The 15,138-nt window shown below is 47.7% G+C and overlaps 1 protein-coding gene and 1 non-coding gene across 25 annotated transcripts in view; one reads left to right on the top strand and one right to left on the bottom strand.

Moving 5' to 3' along the window:
• TACC2 (transforming acidic coiled-coil containing protein 2) overlaps nt 1-15,138 on the bottom strand; it is a 227,924-nt gene that overhangs the window by 108,108 nt on the left and 104,678 nt on the right. For all 24 annotated transcript variants that reach the window (XM_040254908.1, XM_040254916.1, XM_040254923.1 and 21 more), the window contains one exon: nt 7,079-7,204. In XM_040254908.1, the coding sequence (XP_040110842.1) occupies nt 7,079-7,204 (126 nt within the window). The remainder of the gene's footprint in view (nt 1-7,078; nt 7,205-15,138) is intronic.
• Nucleotides 4,415-4,522, top strand: LOC120873998. The gene has a single exon (XR_005723572.1). It is a non-coding gene; the product is annotated as a U6 spliceosomal RNA (small nuclear RNA).

Raw genomic sequence — 15,138 nt, 5'->3', positions numbered from 1 at the left:
CACTCTCCTGCCTCTCCTGTCCCTGCTCTGAACAGGAACTTGGGTGATGCTATGGCCTGAATGTCTGTATCCTGGCATTCATACATGGACATCCCAATGCCCAAGGTGATGGCATTAGGAGGTGGGGCCTTCGGTAGGTGATAGGTCATAAGGGTGGTGTCCTCATGAAAGGGATTAGTGACAATATAAAAGAGACCCTGCAGAGTTCCCCAGGGACCCCCACCCTGTAAGGGCATGGTGAGACATCTGCAACCAGGAAGAGGGCCCTCACTCGAATCATGCTGGCACCCTGACTGTGGCCTTCCAGCCTCCAGAACTGTGAGCAATACTTTTTGCTGTTTTGTTTGTTTGGCTGCATCTCGTGGCATCAGGATCTGCCCCAGTGAGAGACTGAACCCATGCCCCCTGCACTAAAAACTCAGTCTTAATCACTGGACCACCAGGGAAGTCCAATAATTTCTGCTGCTTATAAGTCACCCAGTCTGTGATATTTTGTTATGGCAGCAGGAAGAGACGAAAACAGATGGGGTGAGTAGGCAGGGCCATTTCTGAGGTTTAAAAAGCCACCACCACACACCCAGAATGGCCTTCTTAATTACTCCCACAGAGCAGCAAAGTGAAGTACAGTTGATTCTCTTTATTTGCAGTAATTACATTCTATAAAGTCATGTAGACACTGAATTAGCAAACACTGAACCACTGTTCCTAGGGGAATATAGGGGTAGGTTCCTGTGAGCCAATGGCCATAGCGTTTTTGTCAACCAATCAAAATATAACCTTGTTTTATGTGACTTTCTGTTTAAAAATATTTTATCTAATATGTAGCTAATATATATTCCTTAATATAAATTTATATATATTCCTTGGGTTTTCCCCGGTGCCTCAGTGGTAAACAATTTGCCTGCAATGCTGGAGATGCAGGTTTGATCTCTGGGTGAGGAAGCTCCCCTGGAGGAGGGCATGGCAACCCACTCAACTATTCTTGCCTGGAGAGTCCCATGGACAGAGGGGCCTGGCAGGCTATAGTCCATAGAGTCACAAAGAGATGGACGTGACTGAAGCAACTTAGCAGGCATGCACACAATATATATTCCTTAATGTTGAATTCATAGAAAACAGCACACCCAAATGAAGCTTATCTAACACAAGCATTTTCTACATCAGGCTCATCATAGCCTTCCTGTGCTTTGAAACAGCAACATCACCAACAAAATGCACAAAATCAGGAAAAGCATGGCAGTAAATATGCACTACCCCTTCCCCACCAATTTCCAGTAAGAATAGGGCAATACGACTCTGGACAGAAGTCCAATCACGCTGGCAAGGCACCAAAATCGCTCGTCGGCACAGAGATCTACCGAATCCCTCCACTGGAAAATAAAGCCAGAGGGCTGGCCAGGCTCTCAGCATGGATGGAATCAGCCCTTGGAACTTAGTCATCGGTTCCTTCCTGCATCCTGTGTTCACGCTTGGTCCTGGTCACAGGTGACACGGAGTCTTTACTCATGTCTTCCTCGGACTTGGGAGAGGCCAGTGTGTGGGCAGGACCCCACGGCCTGGGGGAAGGAAGGAACCCAGTTCGCTGCAGCCAGGGGAGAAGTTCAGAACCAGGCTTGGTAGCCAAGCTGGACCTGCTTCAAAGCCCAGCTCTGCCACTCAATAGCTACATGTCCTTGAACACATTGGTATCGCTGAGCCTCGGTCTGCTCATCTGTAACAGAGCAGTCATAACAGAACCCCCTCTCTACTGGGGGAGTTGTGAGCATTTACAGTGAGCAGTCTGCATGGCCCCTAGACCACAGAAAGTGCCCTCAGCGGGAGCTCAAAGAGCAGACATCACTGGACTATAGTGGGGCCTGGACAAGCCGTTTAAAATACACAGTCTTGGGGTGGGGAGAGGACTTTAGGGGCACCAGTAACACCCCCAGTGGACTTTAGTTCTCCTGAGAGCCGCCCAGCCAAGTCCTCCTGTAGCCTTTGCTCCTACGGCCCCTGGGTCTCCCTGGAGCTCTGAATAAGGATGATCTCAGCCCCTCTCCAGGCCCCACTAAGGGTGAGCCCCTCCCACTGCAGCTGGAGGCCCCTTGGCCTTGCTAAAATGGTGGGGGAGGACTTCCCCGGTCTTTACTCCACTCCACTGGTCCAGTGGTTAAGAGAGCGCCTGCCAAAGCAGGAGACGCGGGTTTGATCCCTGGTTGGAGAAGACAACGAAGCCCGTGCACCACAACTTCCGAGCCTGTGCTCTAGAGTCCAAGAGCCACAGCTCCTGAAGCCCGGGCACCCTACAGCCTGTCCCCTAAAACAAGAGAGGCCACTGCAACGAGAAGCCCGTTCCCCACAACTAGAGAGTGGCCCTCACTTACCAAAAGCAGAGAAAGCCCATACGCAGCAAAGAAGACCCAGTGCAGCCAAAAATAAATAAACATAAAGAAATTTTAAAAAATAAAAACGGTGTGGGTCAGGGAGAGCCATGGGGGAGGGGAGGAAGCCAAGCAGGAGGACGGTAAGGCATGCCTGACTTCACCCTAGAAGCTTCTGCATACTCCTTGGGTGCTGACGGTCTTATTCCCCAGCTAGATTTCTCTTTAAGAAGTTAAATTCACACATAAGAACTATGGTTGGCTCCCACCAGTAACAAACATTCAGAATCCGATGTCAACATGTAGCCTCCTTAGAGCATCTGTTTCTGGCCTAAAGCTTCCTACCGTGTCAACCTACCCTGACATTTCTCCTCCACCAGGCAAACCTCCTCCCAGTTTATGAAGAGGTCGCTCGACACTGTCCCAGCGGGACAGCAGGAATGGACGGCCTGCCCCCTGAGACAGCCAGCTGTGAGGTGGTCAGCACACCCTGACCCCCAAGCAGACAGAGAAGGAAGCCCTCCCCATCACTCCCCTCTAACCCGTTTCAAGTTCAGCAACATTTCCCAAGGGCCAGCCGGACTCAGGCTGGGTGCTGTGGTTCCAGAGGTCACAACTGATCCAGTTCCTCCATTCACAGAGAGGGCCTCTGAGACAGATAATCCATAGGTATCTGAGAAGGGCAGTGACACCTAGGGCAAGGGTGGCTGAAAGAGTTCAGAGGGAGGCTCGGGTCTCAGCCTGCGGAGAAGGGACTCCTAGCCTGTTCCATTCACTATAGCTCCCCAGTGCCACGCACTAGGCAGCCAAAAGCAGCAGTTTTACTGATAAGATATAATTAAAATGTGTGCAGGGGGAATTTTCTGGCAGTCCAGTTGTTGGGGGGTGTGAGGGAGGGCTTCCCAGGTGGTGCTAGTGGTAAAGAAACTGCCTGAAAACCCAGGAAAATTAACAGAGGTGGTGGGTTCAGTCCCTGGGTCAGGAAGATCCCTGCAGGAGGGCATGGGAACCCACTCCAGTATTTTTGCCTGGAAAAACCTATTGATAGAGAAACCTGGTGGGCTATGGTCCACAGGGTTGCAAACAGTCCGAGAGGACTGAAGCAACGTTACACGCACACCAGTTGTTAGGAGTCCGTGCTTGCACTGCTCAGGGCTCAGGTTTGATCCCTGGTCAGGAAACTAAGATCCCACAATCGCACACCGAGGTCAAAAAAAAAAAAAAAAAATACAGTCAAGGCTCTTTTAAAAAGCAGAGACATTACTGTGCCAATACAGGTCCATATAGTGGAAGCTATGGTATTACCAGTAATCATGTATGAATGAGAAAGGCGGACAGTATAAAAGGCTGAGCCCCGAAGAGTGGATACCTTTGAACTGGGGTGCTGGAGAAGAATCTTGAGAATCCCTTGGACTGCAAGGAGATCAAGCCAGTCAATCCTGAAGGAAATCAACCCTGAATATTCATTGGAAGGACTGATGCTGAAGCTGAAACTCCAATACTTTGGCCACCTGATGTGAGGAACTAACTCATTTGAAAAGACCCTGATGCTGGGAAAGACTGAAGGCAGGAGAAGGGGACGACAGAGGATGAGATGGTTGGATGGCATCACCTACTCAATGGACAAGAGTTTGAGCAAGCTCCGGGAGTTGGTGATGGACAGGGAGGCGTGGCGTGCTGCAGTCCAAGGGGTCGCAAAGAGTCGGGCACGACTAAGGGACTGAAAAACAATGAACAACAACAACATGTATATATACATTCAGGTTCAGCTTCCGGGACACCTCTGGGACGGCAGTGGCTCCGCCCCTCTTCCGGGGTAATTTGCATACGTTCGTTGATTCCCAACAGCGATCTGCATTATAATTGGTGAAGCAACAAACGCTTTCTCAGTTTCAGTGAATAACTCCCTTAGATTCAGCTATTATTGCACTAATACAGTTTAAAAAAAGGGGGGTGGGGAAAGAATGGCTGAATTGGTTTTAATGGAATTCACCCTCAGCGAAAAGTTTTTAATTCTGTCCACTATAAATAGTTCTGGAGTCAACACACAGTTTGTGCTTGCTTCGGCAGCGCACATACTAAAATTGTGAACGATACAGAGAAGATTAGCATGGCCCCTGCGCAAGGATGACACGCAAATTCGTGAAGCGTTCCATATTTTGCCATTTTCCCCCATATCCATATCTATATGGATAATCTATTATCCATGTGATAATCTAGTCACATCAGTTTATTAGCTGTAACTCGCTCATAAGCAAGGTAACTTAACCCATCGAGGGCCCCTGGATTCAGTCTGCAATTCCTCCTCCAAAAGCTGTCGAACTCTCCCCAGTTTGGAAGCTTTTTTCCAGAAAGACCTGGGGTTGATTGTAGGGAAGGGTACACCAGGAAGCAGGCACTACCTAGGCAAAGGTCTAGGGGCTAGGCTGTCTAGGGTCGCGGGGTGGGGAGAACCCACACAGCCAACCAGGACCCTGGACAGGGTGGGGTCCACCAGGGTTTGGAGGCAGCCTATGGGCTTGCCCTGATCCCCTAGTGGGTCCTTTCAGTTCAGTCGCTCAGTCCTGTCGGAGACTCTTTGTGACCCCATGGACTGCTGCACGCCAGACTTCCCTGTCCATCACCAATTCCTGGAGCTTGATCAAAGTCATGTCCATCCAGTCGGTGATGCCATCCAACCATTCATCCTCTGCCGTCCCCTTCTCCTACTGCCTTTAATCTTTCCCAGCATCAGGGTCTTTTCAAATGAGTCAGTTCCTCACATCAGGTGGCCAAAGGATTGGAGTTTCAGCTTCAGCATCAGTCCTTCCAATGAATATTCAGGACTGATTTTCTTCAGGATGGACGGGTTGGATCTCCTTGCAGTCCAAAGGACTCTCAAGAGTCTTCTCCAACACCACACTTCAAAAGCATCAATTCTTCTGTGCTCAGCTTTCTTTATAGTCCAACTCTCACATCCATACATGACTACTGGAAAAATCATAGCTTTGACTAGAACGACCTTTGTGGGCAAAATAATGTCTCTGCTTTTTAACAATCTGTCTAAATGGGTCATAGCTTTTCTTTCAAGGAGCAAGAGTCTTTTAATTTCATGGCTGCAGTCACCATCTGCAGTGATTTTAGAGCCCCCCCAAATTAACTCTGTCACTTTTTCCACTGTTTCCCCATCTATTTCCCATTAAGTGATGGGACCAGATGCCATAATCTTAGTTTTCTGAATGTTTAATTTTAAGCCAACTTTTTCACTCTCCTCTTTCACTTTCATCAAGAGGCTCTTTAGTTCCTCTTCACTTTCTGCCATAAGGGTGGTGTCATCTGCGTATCTGAGGTTATTGATATTTCTCCCGGCAATCTTGATTCCAGCTTGCCCTTCATCTAGACCTGAGTTTCACATGATGTACTCTGCATGTAAGTTAAATAAGAAGGATGACAATACACAGCCTTGATGTACTCCTTTCCCAATTTAGAACCTGTCCGTTATTCCATGTCCAGTTCTAACTGTTGCTTCTTGACCTACATACAGATTTCTCAGGAGGCAGGTAAGGTGGTCTGATATTCCCATCTCTTTAAGAATTTTCCACAGTTTGCTGTGATCCATACAGTTAAAGGCTTTAGCATAGTCAATAAAGCAGAAGTAGTATATACATACATATATATAAATACATATAAATACACACATATTTATATATTATATAATTATACATTATATAATAAATATACTATACATATATATCAATATAAACCAGAAGTGTGTGTATATTTATATATATATACATACATGTGCATCATAGAGACACACATATATATACACCTGTGTGTAGAGAGAGAGAGAGATTACATGTGTGTGTATGCGTGTGTGTGTAAAGGCATCTGAGCCAAGTCCCAAGGCTGGCTATGAGCAAGCCTGGTTTCAATAAACTAAGTGTGAAGTCCGCAGGCAGACGCACAATGAACACACTGCACACGGGTGAGGGGTGGGGTGCAGGGTACACAGGGCAGGGCAGGCAGGCGGGCAGGCGGGCAGCTCGAAGGTGAGGAAGAGTCCCCAGCCAGGCCCATTTGCTGAGCGAAGGCACAGGATCTGGTCCCTTTCCTGTGGGCTGCTGGCTCCTATAGTCTCTGACCACCTCCCAAAGATAAAGAACTCAAGCATCTACCCCAGCTTGTGTCCTGGGAGGCCAGAGGCAGCTAAGTCATTCCTGGGAAAGTATAAATAGCACCATGTCACTCCTGGAGGACTTCTATTTAAATAAGAACACAAGAGGACAAATCTCTAAAATGGCCTTTGTGTGTGGTGGGGGGGCGGGTAGGGGAAAGCTCCTTCCTGGGGTCCCCTCAGGTCATCCCTAAGGCCCCAGGAGAGCTTCCCTAGTGGCTCAGATGATAAAGCCTCCACCTGCAAGGCAGGAGGCCTGGGTTCAATTCCTGCACTGGGAAAATCCCTGAAGAACAGAATGGCTACCCGCTCCAGTATTCTTGCCTAGAGAATTCCATGGACAGAGGAGCCTGGCGGGCTACAGTCCAGGGGGTTGCAAAGAGTCGGATACCACTGAGCGACTTAGCCCAGCCCCATGCAAGGGAGTGTGCACCCCGGGGCTGGGGGTATAGGGGTGGGGGGCTGGAACTGTGGGCATTAGAGGGGAGGGGAGGATGGGAGGCAGCCTCAGAGACTGGGCCCCAGGGTCCCACCATCAGCCACCGGCCCACCCCCACCCTACCTCTGGGCTGTCAGATCCGTGGAGACCTGGCCGCTGACATCACTGTGCGAGGTCGAGGCAGCTAAGAGTGAATTTTCCAGGTCTTCAAGGGCAGCCGGCTGGATGACATCATCTGGTACAAGTGAACTAGGAGAGGAAAAAACCAAGGCTCAGAAATGTTCCTGAACGTCTTCAATGTGTTTCAACTGCACATTTTCTCTGGGTCCCACGTAGGGCCTCAGTTTCCCTTCCTGTAGAGGAAGGAGCTGGGCTGCTCCAAGCATGGCCCACAGTGGTGCTGATCCAGGAGGGGTTGGTTACTGCTCCACAAAGACACACACCCGGGGTAAGGGCCTAGAGGCCTTCAGAGGAACACGGTATTCATTCTGTCTGTTGACTCCAGTAATGAAAGTTGGGGCTTGTCTTCTGTAGGTCTTGATGGGCGGTTCTCAACAAGGGGTGATTTCTGCCAACCAGAGGACATTTGGCAATATCCGAAGACAATTCTGGTCATCACAACCAGAGGGCCAGGTGCAGCTGGCATCCAGGGATACTGCTAAATATCCTACAATACACAGGGCATACCCACAACAAAGAATTATCTGGCCCCAGAGGTCAGTATGCCCGGGTTGAGAAACCCTGGCCTTGAGCTTTGTTTTGCTTTCTAGTAATTCTCTTAAATATGTTTTCAGAAGTTTAGACCTTAAAGTGAGCTAGAAATTAAAAACTACACTGGCCCTTTGTCCACTGAGAAGGTTGGCATTAGACAACCTCAAAGAGCAGGCTTCTTTGAAAGTTCAGAGGGATGCCGGACACTGTCGCTGGTCCCACATATCCTTTCACTCTTCTGGGAATACCCTTCCATGACCAGTTATGTCTTAGCTTATCAGGGAGGGTCATTACTTCTTGCTGATGAACTTGGCTCTGTGGCAGTCAGTAACGAGACCATTAACTTCAGTCCTTGAGCAGACACTGACTGAATAACAACTATGTTATTATTACAACAACCCTGTACGGTGGTCCCTGCCCTCATGGAGCTTACAGTCTCAGGCAACAGCCAAAGGTAAAAAAAAAAAATTTTTTTTTCTTAATGCTTATTCACTGTTTACAATAGCCAAGACACAGAAGCAACCTAAATGTCCATCACCAGAGGAATGGATAAAGATGTGATACATATATATAAGGAATATCACTCAGCCATTAAAAAGAATGAAATAATGCCATTTGCAGCAACATGGATAGACCTAGAGAGTTATGAAGTAAGTCAGACAGACAAGGAGAAATATCATATGACATTCCTTATATGTGGAATCTAAAAAGAAACTATACAAACGGGCTTACTTATAAAACAGAAAACAGACTTAGAAAAGAAATTTATGGTAAACAGGGGGAAGAGATGGTTAGGGACTGTGGGAGGTCACACACACAATGCTATATTTAAAATGGATAACCAACAATGACCTATTGTATAGCATATGGAACTCTGTTCAATGTTATGTGCCGGCCCGGATGGGAGAGGGGTTTGGGGGAGAATGGATAAATGTGTATGTATAGCTAAGTCCCTCTGCTGTTCACCTGAAACTACCACAACATTTTAATCAACTCTACCCCGATACAAAATGTTTTTGGTGTTAAAAAATAAAATAAAAATACTTATTTATCCAGTAAAAACTGTTGTAACTGCTAAGATGGAAAGATACAAATGGCTAAGAAAACATAAACTAGGAGGTCCCAGCCTGGAGTGCGGATCAGGGAAAATGTCTTTGTAACGTTATAAGCTGAAGCCAGCGATCAGCTCAGTGACAGCTAATGTTTACTCACACGTGCTTTGTGACAGGAACTAAGATCTAAGTGTTCACAGCCATCCCCATATTCAATGCTCACAACCATCCTATGAGATGGGTATTATCATTAGTCCCATTTTACAGATGAGGAAACCAATGCACAGAGAAGTTGAATAATTTGTCCAAGGTTGCACAGCTGGTAAAAGGCAGAACCAGGATACAAACCCAAGCCAGACACCAGGAGCCATGCCCTTAATCGCTCCACTGGGTTTTGTCCCAAGGGCGGAAGAGCAAGGGAAGGAGCGCCCGCAGCAGAGGCAGCCGCAGATCTGAAAGCCCAGTCCAGGAAGGAGTGTGCTGGTCTGGAGGAATGCGGAAAGGCCACTGCAGCTGCAGCACAGATGGAAACGACCAGGAAGGAGACAGGAGGGCCGGAGCCAGATCACAAGGCCCGGGCGAGGGACTGGGGCTCGATCTTAAGCTGGAGAACCAGCCCAAAGCCTCACATGCCCCAAAGTGCTTCCCTTGGCACTGAGACGAAAGAGAGGCGCGGAGGCTCAGGGTGAGCGTTCCGAAACTATGTTCTAAATAGGACTGGACTGGCACACACTTGTGCCCACGCCTTTCTATTTATTCCCATGGATCTTGTGACGCTTCCTCCTTCCTTCACAGTTCCACCCACCATCCCAAGCCCTCCGACCCTAGAGCACTGTGATGACCACACCCGAGGAGTCAGAGGGAGATGGGCAGAGAGGGAAGGGCAGGAAGGGGCAGGCCTGGAGGAGGAGGCCCGCAGGGACTCAGGATGTCTCTGCTGGACCACAGTTCGGAGAATCCTTAACCACAGGCAAAATCGGCCTTCCAAAGTCATAAAACCTGAGCGGAAAAACACGGCCCAGGAGTTCTGGCAACACACACCAAAAGTCATAAAAGACTCTGTTTCTTTTGACACAACCATTCTACTTCCAAGAATTTATTCTAAGGAGATGATTAAGGGTGTGAGCAAAGATGCCAATCACAGCTGTGACCACAATAGGAAAAAAAAAAAAAAGGAAACAACCAGAATGTCCACACTAGGGGACAGTTAATCAAGTTAGAGCAGTCACAGAATGGACTCACTTGCAGCCATGTGAAAAAAAGGTTAGAAAATTAACTTTAAAAATTTCAAAAAGAAGGTAGATCTCCATGTATTCAAAAATAAAGACATCCATTATTAACTAAAAATAGGTTAAAAAAAACTACTGGCAGCATGATCAAGACTTTATGTGCATGTGCGTATGAATATATATGTATCTGTTTGTATGTGTGTATACACGCATGTATGTACAAACACCAACACAGGAAGCAACTGACAGTGAACAAACCAAGCAATGTGGAAAGATATATACATCAAGGGGTTAACTGCAACTCTCTTTCAGTAGTCAAGTTAGCAGTGTTTCTTTTCTTTTTCGTTGAGTCTAACTCTATTTTCTAGTTCTATTCTGAACATATGCGGCTTTTATAAGCAAAAGAAAAAGCATCTTTGAGGAAAATTTCGATGGCAGGGAGCAACTTCAATTCATAATTCAGTGAAAATTTTAAGAGAGGGGACAAGCAGAGCAACGCTTCTAAACTCACCCCTATAGTGACTTCTCTACTCACACCTTCCCTCCTGGGAGGACCCAGGCTTGCCAGCCTCATCCTGGGGACAGCAACCCAGCCGTGCCTCTCTCAACAGGCACCACTGGGGAAAATTAAGGTCCCGGTGGAGAATCTGTCAGATAACAGTATCTCCCCGCACAGTCTATGAGATGGCATTTTAACTCATTGCGGACGGAATTAATTTTCAAAGCGTGTTGGACAATTGCTTGACGGCTGGGGTTTTTTTGGAACAGAGAATCCTGAATATAATTAAACACTTTGTCAATGACACATGATCAGCGTCTTGAGCGACTATGATGTAAGTGAGGAGGTATGCCATGGCCCTAAAACACAATTGTATATGGAGTCATGAGGGCTGGATTCTAGACCAAGCCCCACCTTGGGATCTCAGCCAGGTGACTGCTCTGAGCTTAACTTTTCCATCTCTAAAAGGGAAGGCCCTGGACAGCACCATGGCTGAGGACTCTGCAAACTCAGTCTGGCCTCTCCCTCACAGGCTGTGAGCCAGCACGTCTGCCTCCACCACCTCACCTGACTATCTTTTTACTTTGTGCTTTCCAATTCTCTGCTCCTAACGTACTGCAGATTAAAGGGCATTCGAATAGTGTTCAGAGTTAATAGGCTCAGATAAAGGTTTATAAGCCTCCCACGCTGCTGTTTAGTCACTCAGTTGAGTCCGACTCTCTGAGACCCCCTGGGTTGCAGCACACCAGGCTCCCCTGTCCTTCAGTGTCTCCCAGAGTTTGCTCAAACTCTTGTCCATTGAGTCGGTGATGCCATCCAACCATCATCCTCTGTCGCCCGCTTCTCCCCCTCAATCTTTCCGAGCATCAGGGTCTTTTCCAATGAGGTCGGCTCTTCGCATCAGATGGCCAAAGGATTGGAGTTTCAGCTTCAGCATCAGTCCTTCCAATGAATATTCAGGGGTGATTAAAATATACATATATGTGTGTGTGTATACCTATATATTAAACTGAACCAAGTGAGATTACTAAAAGAAAAAAACCATCAAATTCACACTGCACCATCAGCCCCAGGATCTTCCTGTCTTACTTTGCAGGGATGGGTCATGCTCCAGATGGCTTAGGGGAGAGCTGACTTATGAGGACCGAGAGGAATTCTTCTCAGACCAACTGTAAGCAGCTATAAATGGCTTCCAAATTCTACAAGTGGTGGAGCTGGGACCAGAGTGTCTGAAATATTTTTCAGAGGAGAAAAAAAAAATCTGTCAGAGATTTTAACTACCAGCTGCTGCCACCAGCTGTTGGGGCCAACCCTGTATAAATTTAGTCAGGCCAGCAAAGGGTTGATTTTCCAGTGGAATGTCAGGGAGGGAGGCTTGCATCAACAAGTGCTTCTCCAAAGGGCCATGAGTCACCTTCCTTCAGAGGCTGAGGCAGAGGGGACTCTGCTTCAAAGAGGCAGGCATTCAGATTTTGGTCTAAAAAGCCAACAGCTTCAGCTTTTGCATACACATGAGATCTATGCAAAAGGAACAGCTCTGGTGCCAGCACCAAGAGAAGCTAAATGGGGATCAGATTAATAATCCTCATATGTTCCTCGTAGATCAGATGATAAAGAATCCATCTGCAATGCAAGAGACCCGGGTTTGGTCCCTGAATCGGGAAGATCCCCTGGAGAAGGGAATGGCAACCCACTCCAGTATCCTTGCCTGGAGAATCCCATGGACAGAGGAGCCTGGAGGGCTACAGTCCATGAGGTCGCAAACAGCTGGACACGACTGAGTAACTAAGCACGCATATTAATAACAGTAACAGCAATGGGGATGGGAGGACACTTTGGGAGGTGATAGATACGTTTATTGCCTTGATGGCAGTGATGGTCTCACAGGCATATACTTATCCCTCAACCCGTTGAATTGTATAAATTAAATATGCATAGCACAGCTTTTATATGTCATGGAATTCTCCAGGCAAGAATACTGAAGTGGTTGCCATTCCCTTCTCCAGGGCATCTTCCTGGTCCAGGGATTTGAACCTGGGTCTCCCACATTGCAGGCAGATTCTTTATCGTCTGAGGCACCAGGAAAGTCCCTCGTTTATGTTGATCACATCTCAATCAAGTAGTTTTTAAGACGAGGAGGACTGCACACTGCAGGGTTGATCGGCTAAGTGAGAGCAAGGCAAGCTGAAAACCTAACACACAAAAAAAACTAAGAAGGCTGGTAATAGAAAAACAAGCTGCAGCAGAAAAAAAAATGGGCTCCTTTCAGGCCAGGGCTATCTGGGAAGAGCCTATGAGGGGACAGGAGTAAGCCAAGTGTTTCAGCAGACATACGTGTGCAGAGGGCTTTCCAGATTAAAAATGCTTCTCCCTCCCTCTCTCCCTGATGGTTTGGGCAGGAAAAGAAAGAAGTACAGGAGAAAGGATGGGGCCACAGTGGCAGGGAGGATGAGACTGGTGTCTTAAGGAAATTGTTACCCACATGGAGATTAGCAGAAAAATAACCGTATCGAGAATAAAGGGAGCAGGTTCTCACAGTCAGGGGAAGACTTGCCTATACAAAGGCAATTTAGGCTTGAAAGAACTCTCAGGGCTGGGCGCTAATCAGAGGCACCAGATAAACACTAGCTATAGATAAAACACTTGCTCCTTGGAAGAAAAGTTATGACCAACCTAGACAGCATGTTAAAAAGCAGAGACATTACTTTGCCAACAAAGGTCCATCTAGTCAACGTTATGGTTTTTCCAGTGGTCATGTATGGATGTGAGAGTTGGACTATAAAGAAAGCTGAGCACCGAAGAATTGATGCTTTTGAACTGTGGTATTGGAGAGTCCCTTGGACAGCAATGAGATCACACTAGCCCATCCTGAAGGAAATCAGTCCTGAATATTCATTGGAAGGACTGATGCTGAAGCTGAAACTCCAATACTTTGGCCACCTGATGCGAAGAGCTGACTCATTTGAATAGACCCTGATGCTGGAAAAGATTGAAGGCAGGAACAGAAGGGGACGACAGAGGATGAGATGGCTGGATGGCATCACCGACTCAATGGACATGAGTTTGAGTAAGCTCCAGGAGTTGGTGATGGACAGGGAGGCGTGGCGTGCTGCAGTCCATGGGGTTGCAAAGAGTCAGGCACGACTGAGTGACTGAATTGAACTGAACTCATAGATAAAAGGGATGTGTGTGTGTGTGTGTGTGCATGTGTGTATATACACATCTATCTCCCAGCTTTGTCTGCTGAAAGAGGTCATGTCAAAAGGACATCAGAATCACCTCAAAGAGGCCACCACCAGCCAGATAAGGACTATTTGGGCATTAAAAAGAAATACAGATAGTAATAAAACCCACTGAGTAAAGTAATAATCTATGAGTCCATACAAAGACATGAACACATACATAAAAGGGGAGGGGTGAAAGTTCCTTTTTACTGTACAGTGTCAACTGGTAAACGTAAAAGAAGTGATGAAAACTGAAAATGCCCCGTGTAAGAACCATCAGAGTGGTGGTGAAGTCAGTCAGGAGCTATCAAAGGGCTCTAAGGTGGGTGGAGAGAGGTTTAAAGAAGTGAAGGGCAAGCGCGTGGGCTTGGAGGACTCTCCCACCTGACCAGCAGGTGGGACTCAAAGTTAGAGAAACAGTGTGGGCACTGACTCGGCCAGGTGTTGACCAGGATCACGTCCTCAGCAGTGGGTGGTCCACACCCTGCGTCACTTCTGTGGGACCCCTGCCCCAAGTGACAGCCAGAGTCTGGTTACGGGGAAGCTCTGGAGGATGCTGGTTGAGGGATCTTCCCAGAATGAAGGAGCTGTACTCCAGAAGGTCATGAAAGACAGCAAGAGACAGAGGAGTCCTTCCAGACTAAAGGAGAGTCTGCGGGCATTCTTAGAGCGCAACACATGCCTCTGGGCTGGACCCCAGATCGGACGGAAAAGAGACCGTGTGGATGAATCCGAATGACTTCTGATGACTAAGTGATGGCCGGACGTATCATAGTGATTTCCAGCTGGATGGCTGGCTCAGTGTTGTGCTGGAGAGGGGCCTTGTTTGGGGAAACTGGTCACTGGACTGTTCAGTTTCGTATGGATGGGGACACCTTTGAGTCGCAAAAAGTGTTAGTCACCCAGTCGTGTCCGACTCTGCAACCGCATGGACCGTAGCCCGCCAGGCTCCTCTGTCCATGGAATTCTCCAGGCAAGAACACTGGAGTGGGTAGCCATTCCCTTCTCCAGTCTGCAACTGGCTCTCAAATGATTCAGAAAAACAGTGATGATGATGGATAAATAAATGTATCTCCATCCACACCTACACATATAAAGTGGGGGTACGAGAGCACAGGAGGTAAAATGGCAACAATTCAGGAATTTGGGCAAAGGGAGTAGGGAGGTCTTTGGGCTACTTGTGCAACTTTTCTAAGTAGGAAATTATTTCAGAAAGAAGCAAACAAAAATGTTCTGGAGTAAAGGCATGCAGACACCAGCCTCTCCCAGCACCCGCAGAGCTCATCTGGGCTCGGGAGGGCACAGCATGGTCACAAGGGGAGCAGCACGGAATGGGGATCCATGGGGTGTTCATTCACCTAGACAGCCGGGCCCAGGCCAGCCTGCAGAGAAGGCTTCAAACATTAGGCTGAGGACAGGCTGTCCTGCAAGGGGTGGGAAGAGACTAGCTGGAGTGGGCAGGAGATGC

The sequence above is a fragment of the Oryx dammah genome, unplaced genomic scaffold (assembly GCF_014754425.2).
Source record: "Oryx dammah isolate SB20612 unplaced genomic scaffold, SCBI_Odam_1.1 HiC_scaffold_14, whole genome shotgun sequence".
NCBI lineage: Eukaryota > Metazoa > Chordata > Mammalia > Artiodactyla > Bovidae > Oryx > Oryx dammah.
The sequence above is the reverse complement of the archived record's forward strand: the minus strand, read 5'-3'. Positions and strand labels throughout refer to the sequence as shown.